We start from the raw sequence: 15025 nt of genomic DNA, 5'->3' as shown, positions 1-15025 counted from the left end.
CCCGCAGAGGCCCCAGGGGTCACCCCAGGAATTCAACGGGGAGCAAGCAGGGACGTGGTTCATTCAGTGAGGGAATTCAGGCACACCATGCCCCACCATGGCACCAACAAGAGAAGCCATTGTCAGTGGCGTACGCCTGGGGGTGCGGGGAACACGTGTCACCGCCCTGGTGACACCAAGCCCATTGCAGCCCCAGGACCTGGCAATCGTTAACCTCCACGGCCTCATCAGCAGTCTGCTCACGCGCCCAGGCAGCTGGGGGTGGGTGCTGGCATGGTGGGCAGCCTCCACTGGCACCATATGTTCATCCTGGAGAAATCATCCTCCAGACCCCCCTTGCCCACCCCCATGTTGAACGGCCCTCTACGTGGGATGGGGGTGCTGGGTGGCTGCACATGGGGCAGGATTTATTTGCCCACATTCCCGGGATGGTTATGCTAATGGCCAGACATCTGCGGGAACAATTCAGTGCCCTGTCCGGGGGTGTCAGGGTGCTCAATGTCCTTCTTGTACAAGGACGGTTCCCTCCTCCCTGGAATGGTGGGTTCCTTCCCACGCTACGGGAGCAGGGTCTAGAGGACGCTCAGCTGGAGATTGCATTGCTCCTACTGCCCCTGGGGCACCTTTTCCTCCCAAACACCTTTGTGAGGCTGCAGGGCTACAATACCCTTGGGTAAATGTTTCCCAGGAGGGAAGGCTGCACCCCAACACTGACAGCAGACAAACGGTGCTACCAGCCTTCAGTCCCCACTCAGAAAGCGACAGCTTAGAAAAAAAATACCTTTATTCACCCATTTTCTGCAGAAGGCACTTAAATAGCTGCAAGTTCAGGAAAGGCACACATCTGCACTCATTGGCACCAGGGCCCCACCCCTAACGTGGCATCCCTCCCTTGTCCCCGTGTCACCCACCCCTGAGCCTCCATCACACACCCCAGGTCAGCTCCACAGGGGGATGCTGGATGCTGCAGGGGCAGCACACGGCATTCCCCAAAGCCCCATTCCAACTGGGTTGGGGCAGAGGGGATCCCATACATCACCCTTATGACCGTGCAGCCCGAAGCCACAATGCTGACATGGACTAGTTCCAGCAGAGATGTCCTGGTCTCCGTAGGATGTTACAGCTCATCCTTCCCCACCATAACGGCAGCTGGTGATTCCTTCTCCGGCTCTGGCTCCATATCCCCCTCTTCCATGCCAAAAAGCATCTTCACCAGGTCATCTGCCTGCACACGCTCCTGTGGGCAGACCCATGGTGGTGAGCACAGCCACTGTCCAACCCAAAAACCTGCACGCTGCCGGGAGGGAGCTTACCCGCTCACTGTGCCGAGGGTCCAGGGTGAACCAGAGGGCAATGGCGCAGCGCTGACCCTTGGTCACAGCCTTCACCCCATGGGGGTTCTCTGAGCCGGAGGAAAACCCCACGGCACGGCCACACTGTGGCTGGACCTCCGCCTGTCAAGGGTGGGAGACCGGGAGACCCCCATCAGGGGCAAGTTGGTTCCCCTCAACCCATGTTCATCTTCTGCAGTGGCTCAGGGGATGTTCCCAGGGGACAGAGCCAACAGGCAGGAGCCGGATTTGGTGCTGCACATGGATCCTCGGAGCTGAGGTACTCACGGTCTCAGTCTTGGCATCCAGCTCGGTGAAGTAGAAAGCTCCTCCTTCAAAGTCTCCATTGAGGTAGAGGATTGCACTAAAGGGAGGAGGGGACAAGTGGAGGTGACAAGCAACCATCACCAGAGCTCCAGCAAGCAGGTGAGTCCAGAGCTCCCCAACACTACGGCAAGAGCCAGAGGCAGGAGAGCCCAGGTTCAGTGTCCTCCCAACCCAGGTGCCACCAAATCATGGTACCCTTAGGTGGGGAAGCTGCAGCTGACAGCCACCACCTGTACCTGTAATCCCGGAAAGTGTAGGCTGGGGGTTCCTTCACACACACCCGTGCCTCTGCATTGAGAATGCAGTTGTCCACATGCACCTCGTGGCTGTTGTCACTCCGACCTTCTTGCTTCTCTAGGATAGAACAGGGCATGTAAGGACCCCTCTGTGCAAGAACAGTGTCTATCCCCAAGTATCCTGTACTTGGAGATGACAAGAAAGTCACATGTAGCCTAAAGCCTTCCACTTGCTGGAGTGTGGATCGTGCAAGGCCATTTGGGTGGCATAAAACACTGTTGACTTGTCCCGTGGCATTTCCATGGCCCTCCACGCACAGCCTCTCTCTGCACCCATCCCAAAATGCCTCTGGGGGATGAAATCCTGTACGGCATGAAGCCATCTGTCCTGTTAGAGGCAACCAGCAGAGCTGCTGCTCATCTTCCCAAACTGAGCTTAGGGAAAAGCTTCCTACACCCTCCTGGGAAGAGGAGTGGGTTAGGGAGCAGCAAGGAAGTCTCCAAAGGAAGGTCCAAGACCAGACCACTCCAGCTGTTAGAGGAGACCCAGACAGGACAAGACTTGCTCCTCTGGGCCACGCTCACCATCGATGGCTGTGCGGCACACCAGGTGGGAGTAGGAGAAGTGGAGTGGGACCTCCAGGCGGAAGTAGGACTCCATCATGTGCCGCACCTTCTCTGTCACATTGTAGTACAAGTAGGCACTGTGCAGGGGCACCTTGCCCTCCTGGCCCAGCTGTGGAGGACAGACAGGACAGGGGCTCAGTCCCAGCTGGGCATGAGCTACCACCTGCCCCAAAACTACCCTCCCTTGTCCCCACACCCATCCCAACCTTGAGGGCCTTGAGGACAGTCACGCCATAGAAGGTCTCGCTGGGAGTGTGAGGAGAGGTCTTCCCCCGATAGCCATCTCCAGCTGAGGCAGCCGCCTGCAAAACCCAACTGGTGTTACTGGCCTGATGTCTGAGCTGCAGGATGGGACCCCTTGGCATCCTCTACCCATCCCTGCCTGCTCCACCCATCCTTGCACTCACGTTAGTGAGTCTCTGCAGCGCTCGGCACTCCTCAGCAGAGAGGACTCCGTCCACCACAACACGCTGGGAGCCATTCAGGGCCTTGGAGTTCATGGTGACAGTGGCTCCTTCATACACCAGAGGGCCACCTGTGGCATCAATAGGATTGGTGGATGTGGGGATAGATGCCACCAACTCTGGGGTGGCTGGGGGAAGCTGTGGTCCCACCAACTGCCCCTGCTGCCACCCCTGTGTGGAGGGATTGTGAGCTGGCAGCAGGGGTCACAAAGGTCCCCATCCCACCTCCCCTCCTGGCCTTTTCCACCTTCTCGGATGAACTTGCTCATGTCGGCAGACTCTTTGGCCTTCTCCTCCACCAGTGTCTCGATCTCCTTCATGAGGTTGCCGATCTCCTCAGAGATGCGTGCTGCTGTCTCCCGCTCCACCCTGGGCATGCAGCAGCCATCAGCACCACCACCCCACCGTCCCCACATCAGAAACGAGGGCCACTAAGACAAGGGCAGGACAAATTGTCTCAGGTGCCGGTAACAAAGCTGGCACCTAGACTGCAGGGAGTCACCTCAATGCATCCCTCACTCTGAGGTGCGTGGGGTGACCTACATGTGCCCATCATCCCACGGGCTGATGGGAAGTAAAGTCCTGCCCTCCAGCAGCCCCTTCCAGTCCCAGCATCAAAACTTCCCCTGGCAGAAGCTCTGTGCCATGGCCTTTGGCCCCAAGCCCACAGAGGAAGAGGGGTTTGTCATGTCAGACCCCCACTGGGTGAGCTTGGCTCAGCACTCACTTCTGTTTCTCTCGCAGTCTTTTTGGTATCACCTCTTCAGGTGTCCATGTGTCCTGCAGCCAGAAGAACAACATCAGGAGCTGGACAAGTATCTGGCCAGGACACAGACCCCTCATCTGCATTCCATCTGGCCACTGCATCCCCCTGGTCTCACTCCACCCACCGGGTCCACAAAAGGGATGCCAAAGACGTCGTAGCTGAAGAAGAGCAGCTCCTTCTCCATCAGACTCTGCTGGTGATACACCTGGATCTCCTGCGGCAAGGGGCAGAGGGATGGCATGAGGTACAGCAGGAGGGTTCTGAAAGACCCCGAGTGTGGGCAGGAAGGTGCAGGGTTGCACCATTCCTGTGGTCCTTGCTCCAGACCCACAGCCTGATTTCCTGCTCCATCTGGCAGCTGGGAAGGAAGTGACTTTCCCCATCCTGTCTGAACTTCCCTGTGGACAAGCCCTGGGGAGATGACGGTTGAGCAGAGGCACACGTGTGTTCCTTCTGCAGGAGGCTCTTTAGGAGCAGCTTCCCTTCCCTACTCCAGCTAGTGTGGGGCAGAGACTCCCATTCATGGCTATCACATCCCAGGCAGGACCTGGCCATCCAGATCTGGCTATTTTGAAGCCAAATCCTCTCCTTTTTAAGCAATTTCACTTCAGTAGAGTGCAAGAGAGGTGGGCTCAGATCCTCCTAAAAAGATTGCCCACGTGCCTCTCACAGCCCCCTCTCTCAGGAATGGGTCCATGTGTGCCAGTCATCCAGCTTCACTTGGCCCAAGACATTTTGCCAGTGGTATTTTTCAGCTTTTCAGCTATTTTCCAGCTTGTCCGACCTTACATCAACCCATTCCTGTCCACCTTCACTAGCTGGCATGGAGGAGACCCTACAACTTCTGCAAAGGTCCTCAGTGAGAAGAGAAGATGTCCCTGCAATCATTTGCCCCATCTGATTGCTCACCTCTCGTGGCTGGATGGGGCTGGCCAGGTTTTCCCCCAGGACGGCAGTGTAATAGGCCAAATTTTGGTTCATCACCTCGTCATGTGGGAAGAAGAGCAAGTAGGTTTTGGCACATTCAATGGCTTTTTCATAATTCCCATCTGCAATGAGGAATGGGGCTGTCAATGGCGTGTCCAAGGACATAGGAGGCAGAACAAAGCTATGGAGAGATCAGTCAGTCCTTGTGTTCCAAATGGTGTCATGAGTAGGGCAGATCTCCTTAAGCAAGGATTACTGCTGCCACAAAGGCAAAATCCTAACTCTGTGGTGCTCTCCTGTCTCCAGAAGCCATCACAACAGAAATCGGGGTACTGGTATAGCTTGGGTACTTTTCTGACTTGGAAAACATTACAAAGCCTATTTACAGGTAGCCAGACCCAACCATTTACTGGCAAACCTGCAGCTTCCAGCAACTGAAGCATCCTACCCCACTTTCATGTGGCCTTTCACAGAATCACACAATCACAGAATGAGTCAGGCTGGAAGGGACCACAGCGAGTCATCTGGTCCAACCTCCCTGCTCGAGCAGGGTCCTCTGAGAGCATTTGGCACAGGATTGTGTCCAGATTGTCTGGAATATCCCCAGTGAGAGAGATCTGACACCGTCTGTGGACAATTTCTTCAGTGCTCAGTCACTGCACACTTCCTTATATCCAGGTGGGACTTCTAGGCATCAGTTTCTGCCTCTTGTCCTATTGCTCAGCACCACAGAGCAGAGCCTGGCTCCATCCTCCAACACTTCCCCGCAGATACTGACAAACATTGATGAGGTCCCCTCACAGCTGTCTCTTCTTGAGGATTTCCATCCTCTTGGACTTCATATTTTTTCTCCTCTTTTTGAAGAAGTTCACACAGAAACAGTTTATACTTTTCTAAAGTGAATAAAAAATGAAATAAAACCAGGTGTATTTTCCTGGGTTGTAATCCTTCTGCAGTGGGAGTGCGCTGCTGTGATTTGAGGCAAGAGGTGGACAGCTGGCAAGCAGGAAAAAAATCCTTCTCTAGGCTGTTGTTTCACTTGAAAAGTGAAGCAACCCAGGGATAAAACAACGTGGAGAGTGACTGCAGCCAGGCACAGAGAGAGCCAAATCTCCTGGAGAACATTTCAGGCAGGAGGAACATGTCTGTATGAACCTCACAAAGTACAAGGCCTAGTGGAAGGCTCTCCACCAGTATCAGTGAAGACAGGGAGATGTATGGGAATAGAGCACCCAGTGGAGAAGGACATGGAGATAATGGTGGATTGCACAGGACCCGTCTGTGTGCACAAGCAGCTCAGAAACTCGCCCAGGCTGATCCCTGGCAACATGGGAAACCAGTGAGGGAAGGATTCCATCCCTCTGCTCCATTCTGGTGAGATGCCACTTGCAGTGCTGCCTCCAGCTCTGGGTTCCCCAGCATAAGGATGTGGACTCAGAGCGAGTCCAGAGGAAGCCACAAAAATGGTGAGAGGACTGGAGCCTCTCTGTGAAGAAAAGCTGAGAGAACATGGCTTGTTGAAACTGGACATGAGAAGGTTCCTGAGAGATCTTATGACCTTCCCATACCAAGAGCAGCCATGAGAGAGATGAAGACAACTTTTCATCAAGGTTTATAGTGACAGGACAAAGGGAATTGTCTTAAACTGAAGAAGGGCAGCATTAGGTTGGCCATAAGGAGGGAATTTTCTCTGATGAGAGTGGTGAGGCCCTGGCACAGACTGCCCAGAGTGTTAAAGACTGAGCTGGAAGGGGATCTGGGAGATCTGAGTGACCAATCTTCAGTTGGACTGATGAGATTATTTTTGAAGGTCCTTTCCCCACCCAAACCACAATTTCAGCTCATGCAGAGCTGAGTGCCCAGTGCTGAGAACCACAGAGGAGGGGGTGAGGAGCTGCTTACTGTTGTAGTAGGCAAACTGCAGGTAGTTGAAGTGCGAGGGCAGGAAATCCTCCAGAGGCTTCTCCTGGCCGGGCTGTGAGGCCAGCTCTGTGACACAGCCCTGCTTGCAGCTCAGCACCTGCATGGAGTGATCTGGAAGAGAAAAAAACCCATGTCACTGCTCACAGTCACTCATGGGCTGGTGGGCAGGACCCCGAGGGCTGCCCAACCTCCTGCTCATACTGGGGTTGTTGCAAGCTTTTTGGTAGTGGAAAACCCTCAGGGACGGGGGTTGTCCACCTCTGAGTTGATCAGTGGTGGGGTTGTGGTGCTCTCTCAGGACAGAGTAGCCATCCTCAGCCACCCATCACATCCTGGTGACCCTCGACTGGTCCCTCTTCTGGTTTTCCATATTCCTCTGGAATTTGGAGGATTCCTGGGCATTAGCCCTAAGTGCTAAGTGCACGTAAACACCTCCTGGCACTTACTGGCCACACCTTCCCTAGTGAAAGCCAGGATGGGGTTTCCATTCTTCAGGGACCTCCTACTGCCACCCCAGGTCTTTGTGGACCAGTCCCCCAAGAATTGTACTCAACTCTTGTGACAGGATACAGAAGGCATGGCTCCCACCTGTAATGGCCTGGAAAAGGTCTGCGTTGTACTCCAGGTAGTTGTAGCCCTCATAGTCGTACGGTCCTTCGCAGAGAGCGCGGCACTCAGCATCTGCCACAAAATACTCCTCCAGCGCCTTCTCCAGGTGCAGGATGGCGGCGGCTGGCTGCTCCTCTGTGTAAAACCGGACGCCCAGCTGAAACTCGCGCTGTGCAGGGATGAGAAACGATGAAGGGATCTTAATGCTCCACTCCCCCTGACGGATCACCTCATCCCCACCACAATGGCATCTCATGAGCTCTCTGAGACAGCAGCTGTGGTGTGATTGCCCTGGGTTCCACAGCGGACAGGGGTTTTGGCAGGGGAGGGTCTCACCAGGTGGGGTCTGGCCTCCAGGTCAGTGAAGTCATCCTCGCGGACTCCCACCATGGCCTGGTAGTACTCCAGGTTCTGCTTCATCTCCTGGTGCCCGGGGTTGGCCACGAAGAAGGTGTGAGCGGCTGCCGCCGCCTGCGCCGGCCGGTTCATCTGGGTGTAACGGGGGTGAGACAGCGCAGATCCCATGCGGACCGGACTCCCCGGGGCATCCCGGCGGAGGGCGGTGACAGGGGCGGCTCCGGCGAGCTCCGACGTGGCACTGGTGGGGGGGGGGGCGCGAAGGGGGAGGGGGGGCAAGGCCGGGGCTGCCAGCCGGCAACCCTACTCCGCCGGGGCAGACACCGAACCCTCCCGGCGTCCCGGGACCGGGATCGCCAGCGGCCTGTTCATCTGGTCCCACCCGTCTATCCTCCCGCCTGATTCCGGGATCCTCCGTGCATCCCGCCCGTCCCAAATCCTGTCGTAGCGGGACACCCCGTCCCCTCCCTTCCCTTTCGCCGCCGCCGCCGATCCCGCACCTTGAAATAGGCGACCTGGAGATAGTTGTAGGGGCTGCGCCGGCCGAACTCCCGGTCCAGCTCCTCGCCCAGGCGGTATCGGGAGGGCTCGGCGGGCCCGCAGTCCCGCAGGCAGGCGGCGCGGCGAAGCAGCGCCCGAAAGTACCACAAGTCCCGGAGCACCGGGTCGGGTTGGGACTCGGTCCCCTCCGCCGGCCCCGCCGTGGCGTTGGCGCAGCGCAGGCGGCACCGCACCAGGCGGGAGCGCACGGCGGCCCGCGCCCGCAGCGCCCGCTCCATCTGCAGCACAACGGCGGGCCAGTCCCCCCGCGAGTACGCCTCGGCACCGGCGGCGAACAGCTCGTCCGGGGACTGGGCGGGCAACGGCGGATCGCTCGGTGCCAGGGTCGGGACCGAGACCGGCTCCGGTGGCGTGGCCGCCCGCGCCAGCAGAGCCATCAGCAACGGCGGCAGCCGCAACAGCACAAGAAGCAGCGGCGGCAGCGCCATGTCCGAGCGCCGGCCCAGCCGCGGCACCGCCCGCCCCGGGAACCGGAGCGATATTGGCTCCGCCCCTCTCCCCGCCCACCGGCCAATCAGCGGCAGCACAGCCCCGCCGTGGCCACACCCCTCCCGTGCGTGCTGACGCCTCAGCGGAAACCGCCGCGCCGGGCGGAAGCGCGGGGGCGTGGCTGGCCATGGCGGAGGGCGGCGCGGAGCCGGGGGACGACGGCCCCGGCCCCGGCCCCGGCCCCGGGCTGGCCCTGGTCGAGAGCAGCGCTGGCCGCGCCGGCCGCGTCACGGACCCCGGGGATCTAGTGGCCCTGGCCCGGCAGGTGCAGCAGGTGAGGGCCGGGTCCCAGCGGCGGGGCTGCGGGGAGCTCGCTGTCCCGCTGCATCCCGGCCGTCTCCGGGGCCTTCTCAGCCGGCAGCGGCCTTGGTACCTTCCAGCACGTTCCGCTGCTCTCCGGTGGCCCCGGCGGCCTCCTGGTGTGTCCTGTGATGTTTCCCACCATTTCCCAATCTCCCTTCCCAGTGTTTCGCAGTGCCCCGCCAATATCTTCCCGAGATGCCACGCTGGTGGTGTCTGCGGAACCTCCTATTGCACCTAAGTGCTTCCCACTGTGCCTTGCTGCCCCACAGTGACAGGATCCTAAAGCATCCCACTAGAGTCTCATCCCAGTATGACTTGCTGCCTCCCAGTGTGTCCCACTATCTTTAGTTCACGGCAGTGTGTACAGATGCCTCTCACTACCACGTTCCCAGTCCATCCTAGCACACCTGACATGTCCTGACTGCTTCAGTGATTCCCAGTCCCTCCTGCCTCTGAGTCCACCCCAGTTCTTCCTGATATGTCCTACTGGTTCACCCAGTGCCCTCCAGTATGTTATACTATTCTCGCAGTGCCTCACAGCACATCCCGTACTCCACTGATGTCCCCCAGAGCTTTAGTCTATGTTCTCCTGCCCCTTCCCTGTGCATACCACTACCTCCCAGTCCAACCCATAGCTTGTCAGTATGCCCTGCTGCTCCCTAGTCCTTGCTCTTGCCGGGGGGTGCCAGGACAGCTCCTGCACCCACAGCTCTGTTGATGCCTTGAGCTCAACCACAGCTGGCTCAGCACAGTCGAGAGGGCTGCGGTTCTCCCTGTCCTGACCAGCGCTGATTTTCTCTCCCAGGCCGATGACTTTGTCCGAGCAAATGCCTGCAGCAAACTGACAGTCATTGCTGAGCAGATCCGGCACCTGCAGGAGCAGGCACGGAAGGTGAGTGAGGATGGGCAGAAGGCTCATTGCCTGGCCTGGGGAGATGAGCATCTGCTGCCACTGCTAAGCATTTGGGGAAAGCTGTGGCCTTGATGTGACTTGGGGCCAGGAGCCGAGCAGAGAAGATTCGATGGGCAAATAAGGAAATTTATTGCCCAGTGTGAAGGGGGATGGGGGAGGGTTGATTTTGGTGCTTTCCCTGCATCCTGAGCACAGCAGGAAGGACTTTGACTAAAATAGGGGAGCAAGGGTGGGTGGTCCAAAACAGCTCGGGTGTCAGGACAGAGAGAGATGACTCTGGTTTTGGGACAGGTGACTTGTGTGTGCACTGTGCTCTTGGAAGGATCTGGTGAAGTGATGGTGTGGCCCTAGCTGAGTCTGAGGCCCTGGGAGAGATGAGCTCTTACCTTGAGATAAGCTTGGCTTTCCCGTTTATCCTAGCTCATTTGCTGGAGCGGATGGTCCCAGCAGCACGCAGCAGGGCTTGGCCGTGCTCATCAGTCCAGCCTTCACCCTTAGGGGTGAAATCTGGAGCCAGAGTGGGGAAGGATCTGCCAGTCACTGCAGCTGGTCCACTGCCAGTGAGACCATTACATCATGTGATCATTAACTGGTGGAGCTGGAGCAGTGGAGCAGTCAGGTGGTGGAGCTGGGGAGATGAATTCTCCTTTGTTTCCTGCCCCTTCCTTTGTTGGGCACAGCAGGAAGGCCCCAGAGTCCAGCAGCTGTGGGTGGAGATGAAGAATAAACCCAACATGTGGTGGCATCAAGCGTAGAGGTGAATCTGGGATGAGATGCAGAGGTATTTCCACCTCTGTGGAGAGGTTCTCTGAAGTCCAACTGTCAGGGAAGAATTGGGGAAAACTCTTTGGAAAGCGTCTCCTTCCTGTGTGCCAGAGAGATCAAGGCCTCATGACCCACAGGTCAAGTGATGTGTCTTGGGCTATGGCTGAGAGGCAATTGCATGTCGTCATTTTATTCGAAGTGCAAAGATGTTAAGTTTTTTGTGTATTGCAGGCCTTGGATGAAGCTAACAGGGATGCTGATCTGAACCACGTGGCCTGCAACCTTGTGAAGAAGCCAGGAAATGTTTACTACATGTACAGGCGGGAGAGTGGGCAGCGATACTTCTCCATCCTGTCTCCTAAGGTGGGTGGTCACAGGCCATGAAGAAGCAGGGAGGGGAAAAAAATCATATTTTTGGTGCTTGGGAACATATGGAGCTCAGGCAAAAGCAGCAGCTTGATGAGGGCAGTCATTGGTTCCTACTCAGGTTTGGTGTTTGCCCTTGCTCTGGGATAGTTTGCCCTTGCTGGGGCCAGAGCCATCTTACAGAGCTCTCTGGCTCTTGGTGGAGAATGGCAAGAAACCATTTGGGGCATGGACCTGAATTTTGTCTTTTGGTACCTGCGGTTCTTTTTCTGGAAATAAAGAACTGCCAATGTGCCCTGAGCCTTCCCTGGCTGGTGTGGCTGCCTGGCAGGACGGTCTCTCCGGGTACTTCAGCCCAGGGACTGTGTTTGCCTGCAGCTGAGGGGATGGTCTTGGAGGTCTCCTCCTTCCAGACTACCCATTTGCTTACATACAGGGTGAAGGCTTCAGGGCAAAGCTCAGGGAGATCTTGTGTTCACAAGCCTTCCTGTGTCAGCAGTACCGGAGCTCAACCTGATCTTGGACTCGGGGTAGCTGAGCCTGTTTTTGGTTTAAGAAATGGGATGGTCATGTAGCTGGGACTGCTTTGAAGGTAGTAGGGCTGAGGGACAGCCCAGCTCCAAGGGAAACTGAGCACTGATGGGATCTCTCTTTTCTCCACCAGGAATGGGGTACCACTCCCCATGAATTTCTTGGTGCCTATAAGCTCCAGCATGACATGTCCTGGACTCCGTTTGAGGACATAGAGAGACGAGATGCTGAAATAGCTGTCCTGGAGAAGCTGCTGAGCCGGCAGGCAGCACTGCCCCTGTGCACGGAGCCCAACTTCCAGGGCCTGACCACGTCACACAAGTGACCACACAGGACCCCCTGAGCAGAGTCCCTGAGTGAGGGGATACAGTTCCTGTACGCTGCCAAAGGCAGGGCAGGGAAAGAGACCAAGGAACAAAAATGCTGGCTGCTTTGTGCTTTAAGGAGACTAATTCTGCATTCAGTCTTACTGGATTTTCTAGTAATTTAATAATTTACTTCATTGACCTGTGCCAAGCTGTAGCAAGAGGCAGGTGATACCAGGAGGTGTGAGTTCCAAGAGTGCTTGGAGCGAAGAGCAGAAATGCTTGGGGCAGATGTGATAATGCTGTAAAATAATATCTCCTCTCTGCTTGGCTCTGGTGTATCTCACTGTGAGTGCTTGTGTCAGGTAAGGATCTCAAGGCTGGATTTTGCCCCTTATTAAAATGCACACATTTAGAGATCCCTGTGGCCTGGGAAGAGTGGTCAGAAGCCTTTGCAAAGGGTCTGCTGTGATGAGTCTTCTGGTCTCTGTCCTAGCTGGTCTGAATCCCTGGGCTGGGAACATGGGGTGACCTAAAGCTCTCTCTTCTGGAAAGAGCACCCTCAGAAGTGCCATGGAGGCTTCAGGCGCTCTTCAGATGATGTGTGTTTCACATCCTCATACATTCCCCCTTGGATTTGAGTGCATGAGCTGCCAGGTAGAGACAGGATACTGGATGATTTTATGCCAGCGCAGTGGGGAGAGTAAAATAAATCAATGTTGATCTCACATGTACCACCAAGACAAGGCCCTGTTTTCTTCCTGTGTGAAAAAAAATACCTTTAGCTTTGCCAGGGGGACTTAGTGGCATGTGGAGCTGGTAGGACACCACCAGCATTTTTTCCACCTAGGAAAACTAGGGAGAAGTAAAGATCAGAGCTGCTGAGGAGATCTCCTCTGTCTGCCCAGCCACACAGGGCTTCTTCAGGAACTTGCATGCTCTTCTGTGAGGAGCCAAAGTTGGAATTTATTGACAGAAAGGATGCCCAGGTTGGATCCTGGCATGTAGCATTGGATCTGGTCAGGTGCTCCCATGACTTCCTGACTTTACTGACATGACAAGGTGATGTTATATGCTGCTCCAGGCATTGCATGTACACAATGGCCCTGCCACCTCCACGGGCAACATGGGAGGCTTGGAGACCACTTCTAGGAGCTGAATTTTGACCCTGGGGTCTGGGCCTGCTATGGATGGAGTCGGTGCTCCTTGGTGGAGCCTGGCTGTGAGGGCGTCGGCAAAAACGAGACCCTTGGGGACCAGCACTGTCACTGTGTTTTGCCATTGCTGGAGTTTATTCCCCTTTTGCAGGACACAGCCTCTCCTCTGTCCTCATCCCCACACACTGGGAGATGCTCAAGGCTGCTGGCAGTGACAGTTCCTCATGGGAAAAGCTGTTTCCTTCTGGTGTTACAGAGGATTGGGAAGTTTGGGGCAGCTCCCTAGCAGCCCAGGATTTTCTTCTTTTGTCCCAGATGTTCTTCTCCCAGCTCTGTCCAGTGCAGTAGCTCACCTACATCCCAGCATGGCTTAGCCTTTGTTTGGCAGAAACCTGCTCCTTGGATTCAATAAGGGACATTTTTCTCAATGTCTTTTCCTCACTTGGAGCACAAGGGTGTATTAACAGCAATTTAGTAGTAGTAGTGGTAGTATTAGACCACACTATAATTAATTCCTTATCAAGTCACAGGTGCCTAATTCGGCAGGGTTTTTCTCTGCTTGTTTCATCGCCTTGGGTCTGATTTTACTGCATGCTATTAAATCTTAACTTGGAAGGGACAAAGTTAATTACTGCACGGGCTTTGTGTGGTGCTAATTACAGCAACACCAGGTCTTCACGTGTGTTGATTTATGCTCCTCTGGGAACTCTGGGGATTCCTGCCCTGGTTTTATCTGTTTCCATCATTTATATCTGTACCATGGCATGCACAGGAGGATTGGGGGGTGGTGGTTGTGGAGCTCTGTGGCCTTTGGTGGGATGTCACTTGTGTCCAGCAGATACCCCTGGCCCTCCATACCCCACAACTCACAGGTGTTCTGCAGTTCCTCTAGGCACTGTCAGGTCTTTCTCTTGGATTTGAGAAAGCAAAACCACTATGGCTTTGTATAAAACACAAAGGAGGTCTCAAGAGACAGGGCACAGAGGTGGTGAGCTCATGGCCATGCTCAGTGTTCTTGGCACTGTGGGAAGTGGGTTGATGGAAAGGGGGAACCATTCCCCCAAAATTGCTTATGCACTGTTGGGACCTGATTAAAGCCAAAGAACTGAGGCATGATCAGAAATACTGGAAGGTGCTCTAGAGCCAAAGCAACCCATCATCTGGAACACAGACAAGGATGAAGCTGGTGACAGGAGGTTGAGGTGGAGCCTCCTGTGATGCTTGTGGCGAGGATGAGTTTCTGGAAAAACGAGGAGATGGTGCCCTGTGGGAGACTCCAGGTTCGTGATCTCATCCACTCAGCTCAGCCTCTACCCAGCTGGTGCCTTTGTGCTTGACAGGGCAGGGATTTCATGCAAAATCAGCTGGAAGAAACAGTGAGACACTGGCATCCATTAATGATCTCATCTTGAAAAGTCTTTTGAAAATATTTTTCTTCCTTTGCTCTTTTTTGAATGCTCAGGGCAGCACTGAGCATATTCGGAAGGCAATGGCTCGCTCCAAAATCCCCAGGGATGGCAAATATTTGCAGGAGGCGGCACAGGTGTGCTTCTGACATCATTACATTGGGCGGAGTGGGTTTTATTCCATCTTTGGCCATGCATATGAGCCAGGGCTCATTTCAGAGGCCCAACACAAACATGCTCTGAGGGTTTGACCCATTCCAGATGTTCCCCAGAGCCAGTGTTTGGTGACTTGGGGCTGCTGCCACTGGTACTTGCAGCTCTTTCCGGCTCTTAAAATTTGAATTACTCTGGAGTTTCCTGTTTCAGGCCAGATTTTTGCTTTGCTTCTCAAAGTGGCCGTGTGTGGAGGTGAAGGATGGGAGCGGAGGACTTAACCTGCCATAAATGCCTACTGCTCTGGGGTGTCATCTCTCAGCCAGGAGAAGTGTCCCAGCAGGAGGAACTATGGGTCTTTGGCCTTTCTTATTTCAGCTTCAGGTCCAGGGAGAAAAAAACCACAAACAAACAAATAAACAAACAAACAAAACCCCGAGGGAGTTTGGGCGCTGCCTCACGCCGAGCAGGCCGTGCCCGCGCGCGCCCCCTGCCGGCCCTGCGAGCAG

At 55.5% G+C, this 15025-nt stretch overlaps 2 protein-coding genes across 3 annotated transcripts; one reads left to right on the top strand and one right to left on the bottom strand.

The window, feature by feature from the left end:
- Positions 1–766: 766 nt before the first annotated feature.
- Positions 767–10243, bottom strand: P3H1 (prolyl 3-hydroxylase 1). 2 transcript variants are annotated; one of them, XM_040084617.2, is made up of 15 exons: positions 10220–10243; positions 7547–7699; positions 7190–7379; positions 6581–6712; positions 4661–4800; positions 3876–3965; positions 3713–3765; positions 3233–3354; positions 2929–3056; positions 2728–2823; positions 2480–2630; positions 1895–2012; positions 1620–1695; positions 1314–1454; positions 767–1237 (listed from the first exon to the last, which is right to left on the bottom strand). In XM_040084617.2, the coding sequence occupies exons 2-15, from the start codon at positions 7697–7699 to the stop codon at positions 1118–1120; spliced, it is 1710 nt and encodes a 569-aa protein (XP_039940551.1). In that variant the 5' UTR covers positions 10220–10243; the 3' UTR covers positions 767–1117. The 2 variants fall into 2 exon arrangements, with proteins under 2 accessions (XP_039940551.1, XP_039940550.1); XM_040084616.1 differs by lacking the exon at positions 10220–10243 and adding an exon at positions 8068–8566.
- C22H1orf50 (chromosome 22 C1orf50 homolog) lies at positions 8710–12146 on the top strand. The gene is made up of 4 exons (XM_040084618.2): positions 8710–8891; positions 9726–9812; positions 10830–10961; positions 11629–12146. Exons 1-4 carry the CDS (start codon positions 8745–8747, stop codon positions 11818–11820), a joined length of 558 nt encoding a protein of 185 aa, XP_039940552.1. The 5' UTR covers positions 8710–8744; the 3' UTR covers positions 11821–12146.
- The last annotated feature ends 2879 nt before the right edge of the window (positions 12147–15025 follow it).

Source organism: Hirundo rustica, chromosome 22 (assembly GCF_015227805.2).
Source record: "Hirundo rustica isolate bHirRus1 chromosome 22, bHirRus1.pri.v3, whole genome shotgun sequence".
Taxonomy (NCBI): Eukaryota; Metazoa; Chordata; class Aves; order Passeriformes; family Hirundinidae; genus Hirundo; species Hirundo rustica.
Note: the sequence above shows the minus strand (reverse complement) of the source record. Positions and strands in the feature narration are given on the sequence as shown.

Coding starts and splice junctions, on each gene's coding strand:
- C22H1orf50 (XM_040084618.2), top strand. CDS start 8,745: ATGGCGGAGGGCGGCGCGGAGCCGGGGGACGACGGCCCCGGCCCCGGC. Junction 8,892..9,725: donor TGGCCCGGCAGGTGCAGCAG/GTGAGGGCCGGG, acceptor TTTCTCTCCCAG/GCCGATGACTTTGTCCGAGC. Junction 9,813..10,829: donor TGCAGGAGCAGGCACGGAAG/GTGAGTGAGGAT, acceptor TGTGTATTGCAG/GCCTTGGATGAAGCTAACAG.
- P3H1 (XM_040084616.1), bottom strand. CDS start 8,556: ATGGCGCTGCCGCCGCTGCTTCTTGTGCTGTTGCGGCTGCCGCCGTTG. Junction 1,696..1,894: donor TACACTTTCCGGGATTACAG/GTACAGGTGGTG, acceptor TCCTCCCTTTAG/TGCAATCCTCTACCTCAATG. Junction 1,455..1,619: donor TGGATGCCAAGACTGAGACC/GTGAGTACCTCA, acceptor CACCCTTGACAG/GCGGAGGTCCAGCCACAGTG.